The following is a 15,820-nucleotide window of genomic DNA, read 5'->3' on the forward strand; positions in this document are numbered from 1 at the left end:
AATATGAGGTGTGTTAACAACAGGCAGGTACTTCCCATTCACAGTCTTAGCATACATGAGGAAGTGATGTCTGATGAATAGAGCCAATCATAAGTTTTCTGATGCAACACTTCTCCTTTTGAAAATGTTGATTGGATTCTGTATTGCTGGGTTGGCTGGTTCTCCAGCTTCATGGAAACCTGCTTGGAAAGTTGTCATGCTGTTGTAAATCTTGTGGACCCACCTGGCCTGTTCCACTGGCTACCCACCATTCTGTGATGCCATGACACTGCTGGCTTCTCCCAGTTACCAGGAGCTACCCCCTAGGCTGGTCAGCAGTTGAATGAGCTGCCCATTAGATGTCCTTCAGCTGTTGGCCAATCCCTTTGCTTTGAGCTTCCTAGATCTCTTAGCTTCGAAGCTCCTAGCCTGCCCAGGTGACTGCCTAGCCACCCATGTGGTAGCAAAACAGCTATGTAGGAAGGGTCCTGGCATGTGAACTGAGGCATCAGTCCAGAAATGTTTCAAAATCTTTCTTATATATGTGAGTGAAACCTTTTTGGGAAGGGTGAGGGGAGATGTGCCAACATGATTTCCTCTGTGGGATGAACATTCCAGTTCCCAGCACTGGTGCAGGCAAGTCACGGGACATTTTACCTTTTTGTGGTTCACAGCTTGCTTGCTAGTACTTGGCTGACAAATGCATTCAGTATGTGTGTGAGTACACAGTAGGGAAGACCAACAATTAATGGATTTGAATCATACAAGGCGAGGGTCTCTGCCACTTTGCAACGTATCTATTGCATGGGGAGAGATTGCAGAGTACTAATTGCACGTGTTGCAGAGAACGCACCATTACTGGTTTGTGCTCCACTGCATTGGCAGGCTGTGGGTGAGGCTTGATTCCTGGAGGTATTTATGGGAGAGGTCACCACCTGAAATCTAGTCTTCCATCAGACCTCTACCCCTGGAAGCTAGAGTATCTGAGTGAGTGCATCTCCTCCAGCCTGGACTCTCCCTGGCTAGGCCCAGGAGACCTAATTTTGCACCTTTGGCACATAGATCTGGATCCTCTGGCAAAGGAGGCAGTGTAGATAGCTTATTTTAATGTTCTGCTCCAAACAGACTCAATGGCTCTCATGACCTACACAAAAATTCTCTGGCTTGTTGGCCATATCATGTCTCACGTGCCACGTGAACGACGAATGTTGGAGGCCTAAGGTTAAAACCACTCTAGTTCATTGAGATGCTGAAGGCTTTAAATTTCTGTTGGCTGTGGTATGAGTTTCTATTCTGGGTTATCAGGTTTCAAGAAGCATTGTACAAAAATCTTAGGAGTCCCAAGATATTATATGAATTAAGAGGTTAAAAAAGATTTGTGCCTGTGAAAAATCAGTTTTCTACAAGAATGAAAGCATTTAAAATAGCAGTCAAGTGTTATGTTTTATGTGCTGCTGAAACAGAAGAATTAAAACAGACCTAATATGCATGCATAGAGACATTCAGAGATAGTATCAGGCTCCATGGATGACTCTGCCTTGGCACAGGTTAGAGTAGTTTTCCTGAGACCAATTGAGACACTCAGCGTGTTTCAATTGCCAGGCTCTCTGCTCACGCTTGTCTCCCTTCTACACTGGGTTAAGGGGAGCAGGTGACAGAAAGCTGCTTTCATACTGCTGGAATAAAGCTGAGAGTGCTCTCAGCAAGGTGAATTCCCAGTTGCACTATTAGGAAAACTTTCTGACTTCTTTTTGTCACAAGAAAATGGACAAATGGACTTGAAGAACAGGCACATACCTAAACAAGAAATTTTTCTCATCAGAAATATTTTCTATAGGGATTAGTATCAGTGCAGAAGGAGCTTTTGTATTAAAATCCTCATGACTCTGTAGAGCCCATGAAGTCCTCATGAAGTAGTCTTCTGCTGTCAGAAGCTATAATCCACCAGGAGTGAGTCACAGGGTTCTTAATTGCTGTAAATAAGCTTCCAAGGCTCATAGCTCATAGTAGCTCTAATGGCTAAGTCAAACTCTGGTTATTCTGTTTTAAATTGTTCCCATAGCTTGGTTGGTGTCTAGAGATTTTGTATTTAAAAAAAAAAAAAGATACAATGATGAACATAAGTAAGGAAGGGAAAAATTCAGTTTTCAATTTTGACAGCATTGCAGTAACCTTAGAAGAACCATACAAAGAGGTAGTGAAAAGCCCCACAACTTTCTCGTACTGGGGTCAATGAATTGTAATGATCCACTCGCAGGGATGTGCACTGAATTGTCTAATGTCTTTTCCACCGCTGATACTCATTTCCCTATGAGTCTTGATGCTTTAGGCAGCTCTTATGGACAATGCTATTTGCCCATGGTCAGATTCCCACTACTGAACTCAAGGTGAGTTTGTATGTTCTAGTAAGCTGAGGTAATGGCTGCATGCCACTAAAGAAGGGCAGTCCAGGAAATTCCTCAGAAGAAGGGAAAGAGTAATTTTCTATTGCTTCAGCTCCTCAAATGAGCTTAGCATTTGGCCAGAAGAGTACCAGAGCCAATACTGTGGGGTAGGGACAGAACTCTCTAAGCTTGAGACTGGGATGGGAGCAAGACCTCCTCTTTTAGTGACAACTAGCTCTTAGAGGAGTTTTGCTGCAACATGAAACTTAACCCGCAGATATTTTTAAGACTTGAGCATTTTCTGATATTTACCAAGAATTCTGTGCCAGTGTTCATTTCTTCTTTGTGATCAGTATGCCTGCTACAAAGGCATACTTTGCAGGTATTTCTGAAGCTACTGGTGATATACTTGGATGTATTCAGTTCACCCTGAATTGGCTGTTTCTGTACTCCTTTGCCGCGTCTCTATGCTCAGATGAGTGGTTTTCTTACAGTTACACTTCACTAAAGTCTTCCAGATTACTTAAGCTAGGACACAGGTTGGCTGATGCTAGCTTTATTTAAAAAGCCTACCCATTAACTATACTAACCTACAGAATAACATAGTGAGGATACCTGCTACTGTCTTTACTCTTGTTCATTTTGGAGGGCTACTTAGAGGGTAAGTTACTGCCAGGAATGAACGAATTGAACCCTTAATGACTTGCATATTATTTGAAATAAATCCTTGTATATCTTTTATCCCTTTCTGGGCCAACATCTAAGGGCTGTGCTCAGATAAAGGTAGAACCTTAAATAAAATCACATACAGGGCTGAAAGAGGATTTGACACAACAACAGGGTTAGAAAGGAAATACTGCTATGTGTGTCATACAATCACAGTAACCTTTGGTTTTTAATTACTCTCGCCCAGTATAATAACATTCAGTAGCAAACATTTCCTTAGTAGGTCTTGCGCCAAAGAAGTTACAGCCCTAGAGAGTGAAAAACAATAGGAGAAAACAAGAGTTAGTCTCTTGATTCTAAAAAGTGACTATTAAAAAAATAAAAGAGGTTGGTGGCAACTAAGAAACCCTTCTTTTGATAATTTGAAGCTAAATACCATAACCATAAGTCAAGTCTTCCTGTCAGCCAAGTGGTGAAGTGTAATACTTACCTAACTCTTTTGAGGTCTTTACTCAAGCAATTTCATACTGACATCTTATTTGAATAAGATGTGAAGATAAAGGTCTCAGAAACTGGTTTGAGTGGAATGACATTGAAATATCTTACTCAATTATTTCAATTAGATGCTCTGCAATCATTTGGTTTAAAATAAAAGAACAATTTCTAAACATAAACACAGTGGGTTTCAGCGTGTGGCTTTACATTGACGTGTCTTGGAAAGATAACACTCCAGTCCTCAGATACCCCAGGTAAGTAATAAGCAGCTTCCTCCCATCTTGAAGCTGCAAAGATCACTATCGTGCCGTATTTACAACCACACCTGCAAAGTATCTAAGGAAATTAGTAGCTCTCTTACTCCAGCCAGGAAAAAGAGCCAGTGATACTGGCTTTACTGTATAATATCTTTATTTAAGATTGCAGTGGCTCAGGAGACAGGTAAGAGGATATAGCACCTTTTACTTTTCTGAAACAGGTTTAGATCTTGATATTCAGAAGGATGGTTCCTTTACAAATGCTGCTGTCACCTGACGGCTACTCAGATAGACAACTTGGTATTTTGTTCTAATTAATATCAGGTGTGCTGAAAATGGTTGTTTGGAAAGCATTCAAAGATCTAAAATAATTTCAAATTAGCTGTGTTGTTTTGCTCAAAAAGAATGGGGCAGGGAGGAAACAGTGAAAAATTAGAAAGATTTTATTTCAAAATTAAATGTTTCAGTTCTGAAAGGTCCCCAAATCTGGCGTTTCTGAAGCTTTGCTTTATAGCTTCTAGTTTCACATGGCAATGTTGAGTTGAAAAATGGAGATATATTTTAACACATTTTTTTTTGTTTGAATTATTTTTTACAGTGGTTAAATAACTCAAATATGAAAAAAAATAGTTTGGGGATGACCTAGGGAAAAAATTACTTTTTTCCCAATGTCTGAGAACATTTGGAAATTTTTTGGTTTGAATTTGACTATAGACAATTATTTTCTCAGATTACTATAATTTTTCTAACCTAGCCACTGAGCTGAACAAGGTACGAACCAATTTATGAGGCAAAGAGAAAGCGACTGTCATCTCCCATTGTCACTGTCTGGCACAACAAGTCTCTGCAAAGCTGCACTGTCTTCCACCTCCATCTCCTCAATGGTGTGGCAGCATCTAGCCCTAGGAAGATCCATCACTTATCTCTACTTAACATCTTTCATGGGATGAATAAACAAATGTTCTCAAACAAAATCATAGGAGATTTATATTTATAGGAGAGTGTTTCAGTAATTGCCATCCTTGCTTGTGAAGCTGTTAGGATCAAGCATGGAAGGACTATGAAGACAGTGCTTCACTGAGGGCAGTTTTTTGTACACCAAAGCTGAGACATGTTTGTATGAAATTTTGCTGTGCTGTTGCCAGTGCTGTGGTAAATAATGAACTCCACTAAATGAGTCTTCAGTACGTTTTCTAAGTTCTGTCCCAGTTAGCTTTTAAGTTTATGCTAGCAGTAGGATGATCCAAATCACAGCTACCACTCTACTGCTTGGTTTCTGACAGCTCGGCAGTGACTCTGAGTAGCTTCTTGCAAGGGGCTGTTAGTGAGCAGCCCACTGGGTAAGCTGCATGAAGCTGAACACTGTATTAATTAACTTTTATTTCTTGCATACAGGGAGCAGCATGGGCTTGCATTCCTTCCATTCTGATTCTTTTTCACGTAGTCTCATGCATACATTATCCAAGTGCCAACAGGTAGTGTATGAAGCAATTTAACCTCCGTGTAATTTGATATGTCTTTTTATCTCTTTTTTTCCCCTCTCATAGCTTATTTCCAAGTACTTTCTTAATATTAATTCAGAAAAGAAATAAGATTCAGTCATAAAGGTGGAATGAGACCAGCTTAATTAACCCGTAAAATCTTTCTAGAATCCCTCTTCTCTTTGTCTCCTGAACAGCCCTTTACAAACTGAAACCACAGATACAGTGTTGTATTTTCTGAGTGTAACTCCACTAGTATAAGCCTGGCATGACTATGTCCTCCCTCTAAAAAGGGGAGGAGGAGGATTTTCTGTACCCCCTTGAAGATATTGCCTACTATTTAGCTAGTTCACTAATGCATTGTGCTGTGCCCTCTTTGCTTTAGATTTAACCTTCTAATTTTGTCCTTCCTTCTTTATGCAGTTGACTTTATTGTCTTACTTTCCCCATGCTGTACATTTTTTGTGTCTGTAGTAAGGCCTGACATCACGTAGCCCATCTCCCTCATGTCCAGGAGGAAATGGACGTGGTACTTGTCAGCGTGCTTGTTGACAAGCAACAGAAAATGTTTTATGTATTTTGGCCATGCTGATTTACTGGAAACGTTAACTTCTTGGAGGGGCTATTGGAAAAATCAGTTCCATAGCTCTCCAAAATAACTTTTGCACCTTGATTTGAAGACATTCTGGGAGCTTTTTTTCTTCTTTCCTGTTCCATTAAGACCTGGGTCTCCCTGCTGCAGCTGTTCTGTTTTTAATGTGTTGCTCCATTTCCAGGCACGCATACCCCTCTTTGAGTGGAGTTCATTTTTCTCTGGCTGTTTTTCCATTTGCCTTCTCTTTAGGAGGTAAATTTGTCAGCCTACTATTTTGGTCTCTCAGTTCACCACAGCAGCAGAACGTGTGATCAAAGCTGCAACAGCAATATAAAGGACAAAAACCAAAACTGCACTCTGAATAAGAGCTTTTTTCCCTTTTTCTTTGCTTTTTTTCTTATCTCTGGAAATGGGATGCTACAGAATCCTGTGTCCAAGGAAGCATGGGGAAGAATGCTTGCACCACAGTCTTGACTGCTCCTGTGAAAATGCACAAGTGAGGCTGTCAAAACAATGTTACTGCAGGAGCGCAAGACTTGCATGGTTAATTGCTCTGAACCCCAGATTGCTTTCTGATGAGTTTGGCTTATTTTTCTGTGAGTTTTGTAGCGGCCTTTTGATTTGCTGCACATACACAGCAGACCTTTATTTGAGATATCTTTCTTTTTAGTATTTCAAAGATTGCAACCTAACTAAGCACTCAAGTTCTCACCCTGCTGCTTGGGTAAGCCTGCATCCAGTCCTCACCGCTAGCATGGTGGTTGCATTGCCAGCCACAGCAGAGTCTTTGTGAAATGTCAGTTTGAGCTGTTGGTTGTCACTTGCATAAGCCCAGGAGCATCTGGCTAGAACTGATTTTCAACTGGTGACAGTTTTTTGTGGAAAATGCTTTAAAAAGTGGTTTAAAGGTGATCCACAGTGTGCATCTGAGTTTCAGGAAAAATCTAAAGCCAAAGATTTCAGGTAAACCTACTTTCCTAAACAATTACTGTGGGTACATTTCATTTTTTTTCTTCTCGTGCCAAAAGCCAAACTCATAACTACTATTTGATGAAAATTAGCTCTTGACACTTTCCCTTTCCATCAGTGTAAGGTGTCCACTGGTTGTTTGGTGAGGCTTGGTCCTATCTGATATTACTGCCCCCCAGTGAGGACATATCTTACTGCAGGCCCCCAGGCCTTTTCCAAGTCTGGGTCTGCATGACATCCAAGATGAAATTGCAGGTATGGATAAAGGTACAGCCAGAACAGATTGCCTGGAGCAATGTCCTGACAGGCACCCCATGGGTTGTCTGTCAGCCGTCCACAGTAGGCATGGGAGAGGTGGAGGAAGCCATGCCTCTTCCATCTCCAGAGGATGCCTTAGGACCCACCACTGTCACCAGCAAGCTGATGGGGGAATAGGATGGGAAGCTGGGAGATGTCAAGTTGTCACGTTCTTGTAAGAAGTGTGTAGAGGGGAAAAGCCCAGGAGGTATGCAGCTTTCCCTTTCCCCAGCAATATTTATCTCGATTTCACCAGCATCTCTGCATTGGCCTGGTAATCATCCAGTAAGTACTTCAAAGGAAGGAGACTTGATTTACTGGTTGGCAGAAAGATTCCCAGTAATATATCAAAACAAGTCCCTATTGTAGGAAGAGTTGAAAAGAGCATTCAGAAGTGGGCTGGTCTCCCACCAGAAATTTGAATAGATGAGATTCAGCTGTCCCCTCCCTTTGATTTTTTTTCTGGAGTATTTTGTGGAAGAACTTAAAAGCTACTGAAAATTCAGCTACTGACTAGATAGATGGAAGAGACGGGGAGTGAAGGAAGACTTTCTGAACATGGCAGAATCCACCCAAAAACCTGGCAGGACAATATTCGGGCAATAACAAATTGTGAGAGGTAATGAAGTGACAAGCAAAGAAGTAGTAACTGCAACTTTCCTCTCACTTCTGACATTGCAGATCTTTACCTCTGAGACGTAGGCAGACTCTTCTCCACACAGAGGAGGCAGAGGGTGGAGCTCAGTGCCTGTATAAATTATATGTGTCCTTCAGGTTATTTCAGCAGCAACAACAAGCTGTGAGCGTATTTGTCAGCTGACAGATCTGTTACCCAAATTGGGTTTTCTGTTGCTGTCGCCATCTTGTGTGTCATGGGGAGCCCACCAGCCAAGGTAAGAGAATTGCAGCTCCGCGCTTTGCTGTGGCCCAGCACCTTGCTGTTGAGACCTCCCTGCTCCAGTTCTCGCAAGCAAACTCCCTCCTCTTTGCATCTGCTGAGATGCAGGGACAAACTGCTGCTGGTGCGATGTGGCAGGGTCATCTTGAACTTTGCAAATTTACCGTTTTCCCCTTTTACCTCACAGTAACTAATATGTAGGTGAACTTCAGCGAAAATGCAGCGAAAAGGTGGGCCTTTTCTTTTATCGTGAGGTGTACATGCTGGAGTGAACACCAGGAAGGAAGAGAGGGCTGGCCTTGATGAGTTTACCTCACTGTAAAATGAAAGTGCTCTAGCCCTACTGCATGCTTTTCTCAGGACAGCACATGTTTGTTGCTTGCCCCAGCTGAAAAAACCCATCAGCTTTTTCTAGCAACAAAGCATAATTTATATTAGTTTAGCTGCAGGGGAGAGTTCTAATGAGCTATTTGGCTGATTTGGCTATCTTTAATGTAATGTTCACAGTGTCTGCGAGTCTAGTGGAAGTATTTCATGTCTGGACTCGAGTTTTCTAATAGTAAGTTCCATTCAGAGATTTTAACTGATAGTTTTCAGTATAAATCAACAGAATTATTAGCTGAGAGTTATTTTCTCATGTATATAAGTAATGGACGCGGTGTCTGAAATGCAAGATGTGAATTATTTACAACTAACTGTTCTTTATGTATCAAGCCCTACGTCAAATTTTGCAGCAAATAAAAGAAATATGGGCATTCGTGGGTTTTAAATATAGTGAGAAACAATGTTACATGCTATGGCTTATAGAGAATCATTAATCATTAAGAATAAAGAATACTTAATATACTTGTGCTATGGTAATATTTGCAGGTGAAGTTAAAGATTCAGGAAAATATCAGTAGCTTGAACAGATAGTTCAAATGATAGATTAAAAATTTTCAAACATTGGCTGCTCAGGGCAAAGAATATAAATCGTAAATGTGATGTACTTTCTGGATAAAATTTGTATCTAATCAATCTACCTGTTAGATCCAGAGCTATCTGTCTGTCTTAGATATAAATATTATGTATCAACTTTAAGTATCAATGTTGTATCTAATAAGATAATTCTGGATCTGATAGATGAGTAGATAGCTTAGGTATAATTTTATCTAGAAAGTTTCAATTACAGCAAAAGTTCTTATATTTCATCCTAATGCTGCAACTGCTATTCCACGAGTATAGACACGCTCCTAGTTAATAGGCAACACTGCCAAAAGGTTACAGTACAAGCATAGCTTCAGGTCAGAAAGATTCTATTCCCAAGGAAGGAGATTCATTCAGTACTGCAGGTAGCTCTGCCATTCTGTCACGCAAATGCATTTTTCAGTATGTGTAAATTGGTAAATAGATATGGAAATCAGAACAGAGTGGTTTTGTGCATTTTTTTTCTTTTATATTAAAAAAAAGCAAGTTTAGAAAAGTGTGGATACTTTGAACTATCTAGGAAGACCTACTAAAAGTCTCCCAGTCAATTTTTTGCTGTTTAAAAAAGCTACCAAATTGGCACAGAAGTGATGGACAATATTAATTTACAACTTGCTGGGAATGCTTTTGATATTCATAACAGGGTCTTTTGTTCTGCCTAGACAAGAATAATTACTCTTTAGCAGTTTTATTTTGTGAACTGCAGAATAATTTTTATGTGGTAAAATACTCAGAAATTCTGTCAATACAAAGCCCCAAGGGACCCACTCATACATGTAAAGAGGTGACTGATTGTAAAGAGGTGCTGAACAGGGGGTGCATCCCAAATCCACAATGGCTCTTGAAACAATCCATCAGTGATAACATGAAATTACAGTAAATATTTGTAAAGCAAATTAGATTTACTCACTAACTGTTCAACTTCCAATGATAAGATTTTGGATAATTGTGGTTCCCAAGGAAAATGAAGCTTTCATGGTCATGCTCTCTCCTTCTATCCCCTCTCCTGGTTTTGCATATTTCTTCAGTCAGTCGCTTTTCCCACCAGAACTTTGCATTCCTCTAATTTTAATGAAAATAGGCAGCTGGTTGGAAGGACAAATTGCTAACAGTATTCTCACTGATGGAGGGGCTAATAAACTCAGCCCATATTAAATGTTAAAGAATCTATGTGGAAGAGAGTGCTTTGGCACCAGGCTGGTCATGAAGCTTTTTTATAGTTTATAAGTTTATAGCTTTAACCTTAATTTGATTAATTGCCAAGTTGTAGTTGAACCAAATCCTCAGTATCTAAGATAAAATAAATGGTAAGAATCATAGAATCATAGAATGGTTTGGTTTGGAAGGGAACTTAAAGATCATCCAGTTCCAACCCCCCTGCCATGGGCAGGGACAACTTCCACTAGATCAGGTTGCTCAAAGCCCCATCCAACCTGGCATTGAAAAGAATACGCCAAATGATTGCATTTGGTGTGAGGTCTTGTACATAAGATATTGTACAGCTTCTAGAACACCACTGGAAAAAGTAATCCGTGAAAGGAAGTCATTATTCATGTCTGAAAGATATTGATAAAGCTGAGTGATAAATCCTACGGCTGTTTACAGAATGTCAAAAGACAGAGAGCAAACTCCTCGTATAAAACTTCATATAACTTGGTGTTATCCCGTGGTGATAACTCTGCTCAGAGAACTGCTTAGGTTTGGTGCAGGGGGAGCGAAATGCTGAGATTCCAATCAGCCTTCCAACATGTACAAACCAAGGACTTTTTTAAAAAAAAAAAGAAAAGAAAAAAGAGGTGGTGATGGGAGGAGGTTCCCAGATTGCCAGGCTCTGCAGAAACTACCCTCTGGAAGACTAACTTTCTAGTGAAGGTAGCCAGGAGATCTTGTTCTAGGAGCAGCATGGAGAGGCAATAAGGAGTGAAATCAAAGATATGAGCTGTTGGTAGGTTTTTCTTCTTTCACTGCCATCCAAAGATCATCTTGATAGGCTCCTCATTATTAATGAGCTTTGAGAAGATTTCATACTCTCAAAGTTGTCTTTTTGGGATGAAACCTTGAAGTGACTAACTGCCTGTAAACAGGAGAATTATGTGTCCTCCTGAAGCTGACTGGCATATGACTGTTCTCTGGAAGCCAGACAGTAGGCCAGCAAACATGTATTATTACAATCAATGAGATGTTGGCAACAGATGCGAATTTTCAGTTTAAGGTTTGACACAGCTGTGGCAATTCTGCCGTGCTAGTTTTATCTCCTGTTTATTGACTTTTCTGTATTTTAGACCTGAAATGGCTCCCCCAAAACTTGCTTTGAGAGTACAGAAATGTAGTTTAGTGCTAAATGCTGTCAAATGAAAAGAAGTTTGGTTTTGGGTTGGGTTTTTTTGCATTTTTTAGCCTACTCTTTGGGACTTTGGACGTGCTACTATTTATTGGTCTGGAGTGTTATTGTCTAGGATGCAAACATACACAGGTAGCTGAATCCTGCACTCTGTCATTAGCCTCAATGTGGCACTACTAATTTTCCAGCAAAAATATAATGGTGTGCTTCTGGGAAAGCTACCTTTGACTCTGAGTATTTACAGAGGGGTTTTGTTACTCTCTGTGTGCCTATGCAGGAAAAAAAGAGCAAGACCAGTACAGCTGCAAGACTGTAAAGAGCTGTCTGGATATGGTGTCTGTGCTTATCAATTTGCATTAATCGTGAAATTACACATTGCTTTTCATGTTACGAAAATAGCAAATGGTATCTCTAATCATAATTATTTTTTCTAGAAGGGTATTCTGGAGTGCCAGCACTTTTGAGCAAAGATGTTATTTTAGACCACCCAAATCAGACCCTAATAGTCTGGTCAGGACCATTGTAGAAGAAAATTAGCTCCGCCTTTTTCTGATGAAAAAAAGAATTAGCCCAATTGTGAATAGTTATCACAGGCTGGAGTAACTGCAGTCTTGAGAGCGGGATGGCTTCTGGCTTCCCCTGGGGATTTCCACAGCCCGTAGGGTTTGTTATGGCCACATTTACCCATCTGAACCTGTTTCTCTTTTACCCTGCAACAATACAAGGACTAAGCTGCACCAAATCAGAAGTAGTGAATAGTCATCTTTGATGATGTTTCCATCAATGGGCAGATGTTGACATGTTTAAGGGAGACGATTGCTGTTGAAAGGGGAAGGAAGGAGGAGTGAGGCTCTCTGGCTCTAGTGGGAGAGGATGAAGACACGACACCTATCACAACTGAGAGTACTCCGATGATGAACTGCAGACGTACCATTTTTATAAGCATTTAGGAAATTTTCATTACAAAAGGTTCAAAGCAAATTGTATACCAACGTCTATTTCTCCAGTGAAGGCAGACTCTAAGAATGGTTCGGGCTTCTCTTGAGCAAGGGGGAAGTTGATTACAAAATAACACAGAATTAACATATTAATTAAAAACAGTAAGCTCTGTAATTGGCTACGTAATTCAATATTTCATGTTAATGAAACCCACTAGGAATGCTGACTGAGTGTTCCAGTTAGTACTTCTATGTTAAATAACTATTTGCACAGGAAAATTAAAGTCAAATTCTTTCAGTGGCCAACTGGAATAATATGGAAGTGTCCCAGCTGGAACTTGTAATGTCCATAATGCATTAAACTCAGAACGTTTTAAATATGTCAGTTTCAAATTGGAGGAAAACGTAATAGAAATGGTTCTTGTCACACAAGAACAAATGTGTCTTGCATTTTTATACAAAAAATGTTTCAAGCAACCACTAAGAGGCCAAGAGACAGAGTAATCTGTGATTTTGTAGGTTTAACAACAGCATTTCTCTGCTCAGGGCAACTCTTGAATATTCATCTGAATTTTAGAAGGATGTAACTTTAAAAGCGACAGCATAAAATTTAATATTAAGCCTTTATTTGAATGTGCTAATTCACAGTTCAAATGGTATCCATTTGGTGTAATGTAATTTACCTCTAAACAAGAATGAATGAAACTGAATGAAGGCTATTCTCATCTCTAATAAACATGTCCAATAGTCTCCACCCCATTTTAAAAGAATTTCAGATTAACTGTAGTGAGTGACTCCTTCTATAGAGAAGTTCCTCCTTCCCCAGCTCTTTGTATCTCCAAAGTTAATCATTTCAGTGTCAAGAAAATTAATCATGGTAGTACTTTCAAAATAAAATTGTTAAATTATTTCATTACAGTGTAATGGGATACTCTCATTTAGACAAATAGATACGATGTTTCAGTCAGTGTGTAGTTTAAGCTACTATTCAAACTAATGAAACACTTCCAACATGGTGTGGCCCTGTTTTAATTTATTAGTGGTAGCAGAACTGTATGTTATTGCTTATTATTACTGACAAGCCATGCTAATATGCAAAAAAATAGATAAAACACTCAACAGAAAATTAAAAAGAAATTTAAATGTTCCAATTTGAAAAAAGAAGGAAATATTTTCCCGCTTTTAGTATTAAGATTGTCACATGTCTGTATATGTGTGTTCATTCAGGCTTATCAGAATGTCTTTTAAAAATGGCAAATATTTTCTGACCAGCTTAGGTTGGGAAGCTTAATTCTTTGTTAGAGTTAGGAACAAGTAACTTGAAATAAGCAGTACAATGATAGCTTGCCTATGATAGAAATAAATCTCATGTCTGGAAGGGAAGTGGTTCCATTCCCATTAGGTATTTTCAAGATACCTAATGATGTGGGATTCTGCCTCTGAAGCAGGGTACTTTTTTCTTCATCTGAAGGGTCTCTGCTGCGCCTATGGTCCATTCACTCAAAGTCAGTAGTGCATTCCTCTAGATGCCTTTTGGTGAGCTTGGCCTGCTTACAAGTGTCATGAAAATTTAGCCCTAGTTGCGATACAAAGTCAGAAGTTTTTAGAGCACTTTGGCAACTGCCATGTCCTGGCCTGGTCTCAGTGCTGTGCCAGGACCCTGGCAGGCAGCTGCAAGTTCCTGGTATTGCCTTCTGAAGGCCCAATTTTGACCTACCTGTGGCACAGGACCCTCGGCAGATTGTCAGTACAACCATCACCATGGCCATGCACGCATCAGGTTTTATGAAAATAGGCACCTCTAGGGTGATTACAAAAGCTTTCCATACCATTGTCTGAGTCCGTGTTGTCTTTCTCTGTCTTCACTTACTCAAGCTATTTAGCAAATAGCCCAGTGTGCAATCGTGCTATCATCTTAATGTGGTGTACTTTCACTGGAGAGTGGTCCCCTCACTTCAAACAGACAAACAGAAGGACAGATTGTCCCCTGTACTGTTCAAAATACACATTGTTTTTGTATTCTGAGCTGATAAAACTATTTGCATTTGTTTCCTCTGCAGATGAAGTTTTGCCCCATCCACATGCTTTCTGTAAGAATCATACAAGCTAAGAACATCAAGTCAAGAGACCTGTGTGAGTTGTGGTTTGATTGGTTTTTAGTCACCTCCAGAGTTTACACAGTGAGCAATGTTCCTAAGTTCTGAAGGTATACAAGCAACATACATAAAGAAAAGCAATAGAAGTACTAACGCCAGAGCTGTAATTAGATCAAATGCCTGAGGTTTCATTAGATTGGAGGATATATCTAGTGGTATTTCAGGGAACTGGTACAAACCAAGACTCCCAGATGAATTTCCTGGGCCAACAAGGGAAGGTAGGCCTTGTGAGGACACTGCAATCTGTAAATCTGCTTGGAGTTGTTTGGTTTTGATGTTCATAATTGGTATAAATCATATAATGGACTGGAATTTTGCCACACAGGCCACGTATTTAGGGACCTTTTATTGAAATGTATCAATTATACACAATAATCAAAGGTAAATTAGAGAATTTCAAGCCTTCTAAAATACAGTGTCATTCAGGGTGTTTGCTGTTGTCCGATGACTAGTCATGTTAAATTATATTGAAGGTTTCTGGTTAAGGAGGGCCTCTGGAGATCCAGCCCTAAGCACATGCTGAATATGCAGGCAAAACACTTTTCTATGTACTTTTGTATTCAACTTTCTTTAACTCATTATCTCACCCTCACAGCCTCCTATGGCTCCTTCTCAAGGTGTACTGTGCACTAGCCATTCAGCTGCCATTTTTGCAGAAGTCTCCTGTGGGTTCCTCAGTCAGGACAGAGACCTTGAGCTGCCTTTTCTCACACTCTTGAAACCTCTGGCCTGTGTATTCCTCTAGTGAAAAACGACATGTTCAGCCAAAAAAGCATCACTGTGCAGTGAGTCACTTGAATAACAGCTGAGACCATTCTCGTCTCGCCATGCAGGGCCGAGCACAACCTTGGCCAAGCCCAGATGCGAGGGAGACCAGAGGGAGTGAATCCCCTGTTGGTTGAGTAACTGCCTGCTGAAGGGCTTCCTGTACTCCTGTGGCAAATGCCAACGTCCAGAGGTAGACACTAGAAAGGTGGTAGTGTGACAAGGCCTGTATTTCTGAGTTTCAATGATCTCTTCTATCTATCTACTCTATTGAAGGGACAGTTCCACTTTCCTGCCAAAACCTTGCGGGGCAATGTTATTCACTGCTTGATACCAGTCTGAAGTATTTAGGCATCTTGGGCTGCAGTAGACATCTTCAGTCAAGTCCAGACTCCAGCTCTGAAAGACATCACCTTGGAGATTTCCTTTCACACCGTTGTCAAGCTTCACAAAGTAAATGCGCTTTCCCACCCTGGCTCTTCCCAAAGGGTGGCTGCTCGAGGCACTGACTGCACTAACCACAAGGAGTAGATGTAGCTGGAAGTGAGATGAAGATTTCCGACTTGCTCATGCCCTTACGTTCTTGGGCCCACACTGGCCTTTAGCTGCAACAGATCTTCCTCCCTAGTACCT

At 40.4% G+C, this 15,820-nt stretch overlaps 1 protein-coding gene across 1 annotated transcript in view; it reads left to right on the forward strand.

The window, feature by feature from the left end:
* Nucleotides 1–7,995: 7,995 nt before the first annotated feature.
* LOC127016377 (cytosolic phospholipase A2 beta-like) overlaps nt 7,996–15,820 on the forward strand; it is a 29,706-nt gene continuing 21,881 nt past the window's right edge. Inside the window, exons 1-3 of the mRNA XM_050896818.1 lie at nt 7,996–8,016; nt 14,327–14,399; nt 15,464–15,640. Of these exons, the coding sequence (XP_050752775.1) occupies nt 7,996–8,016; nt 14,327–14,399; nt 15,464–15,640 (271 nt within the window). The remainder of the gene's footprint in view (nt 8,017–14,326; nt 14,400–15,463; nt 15,641–15,820) is intronic.

Source organism: Gymnogyps californianus, chromosome 5 (genome assembly GCF_018139145.2).
Source record: "Gymnogyps californianus isolate 813 chromosome 5, ASM1813914v2, whole genome shotgun sequence".
In the NCBI taxonomy this organism is placed as follows: Eukaryota; Metazoa; Chordata; class Aves; order Accipitriformes; family Cathartidae; genus Gymnogyps; species Gymnogyps californianus.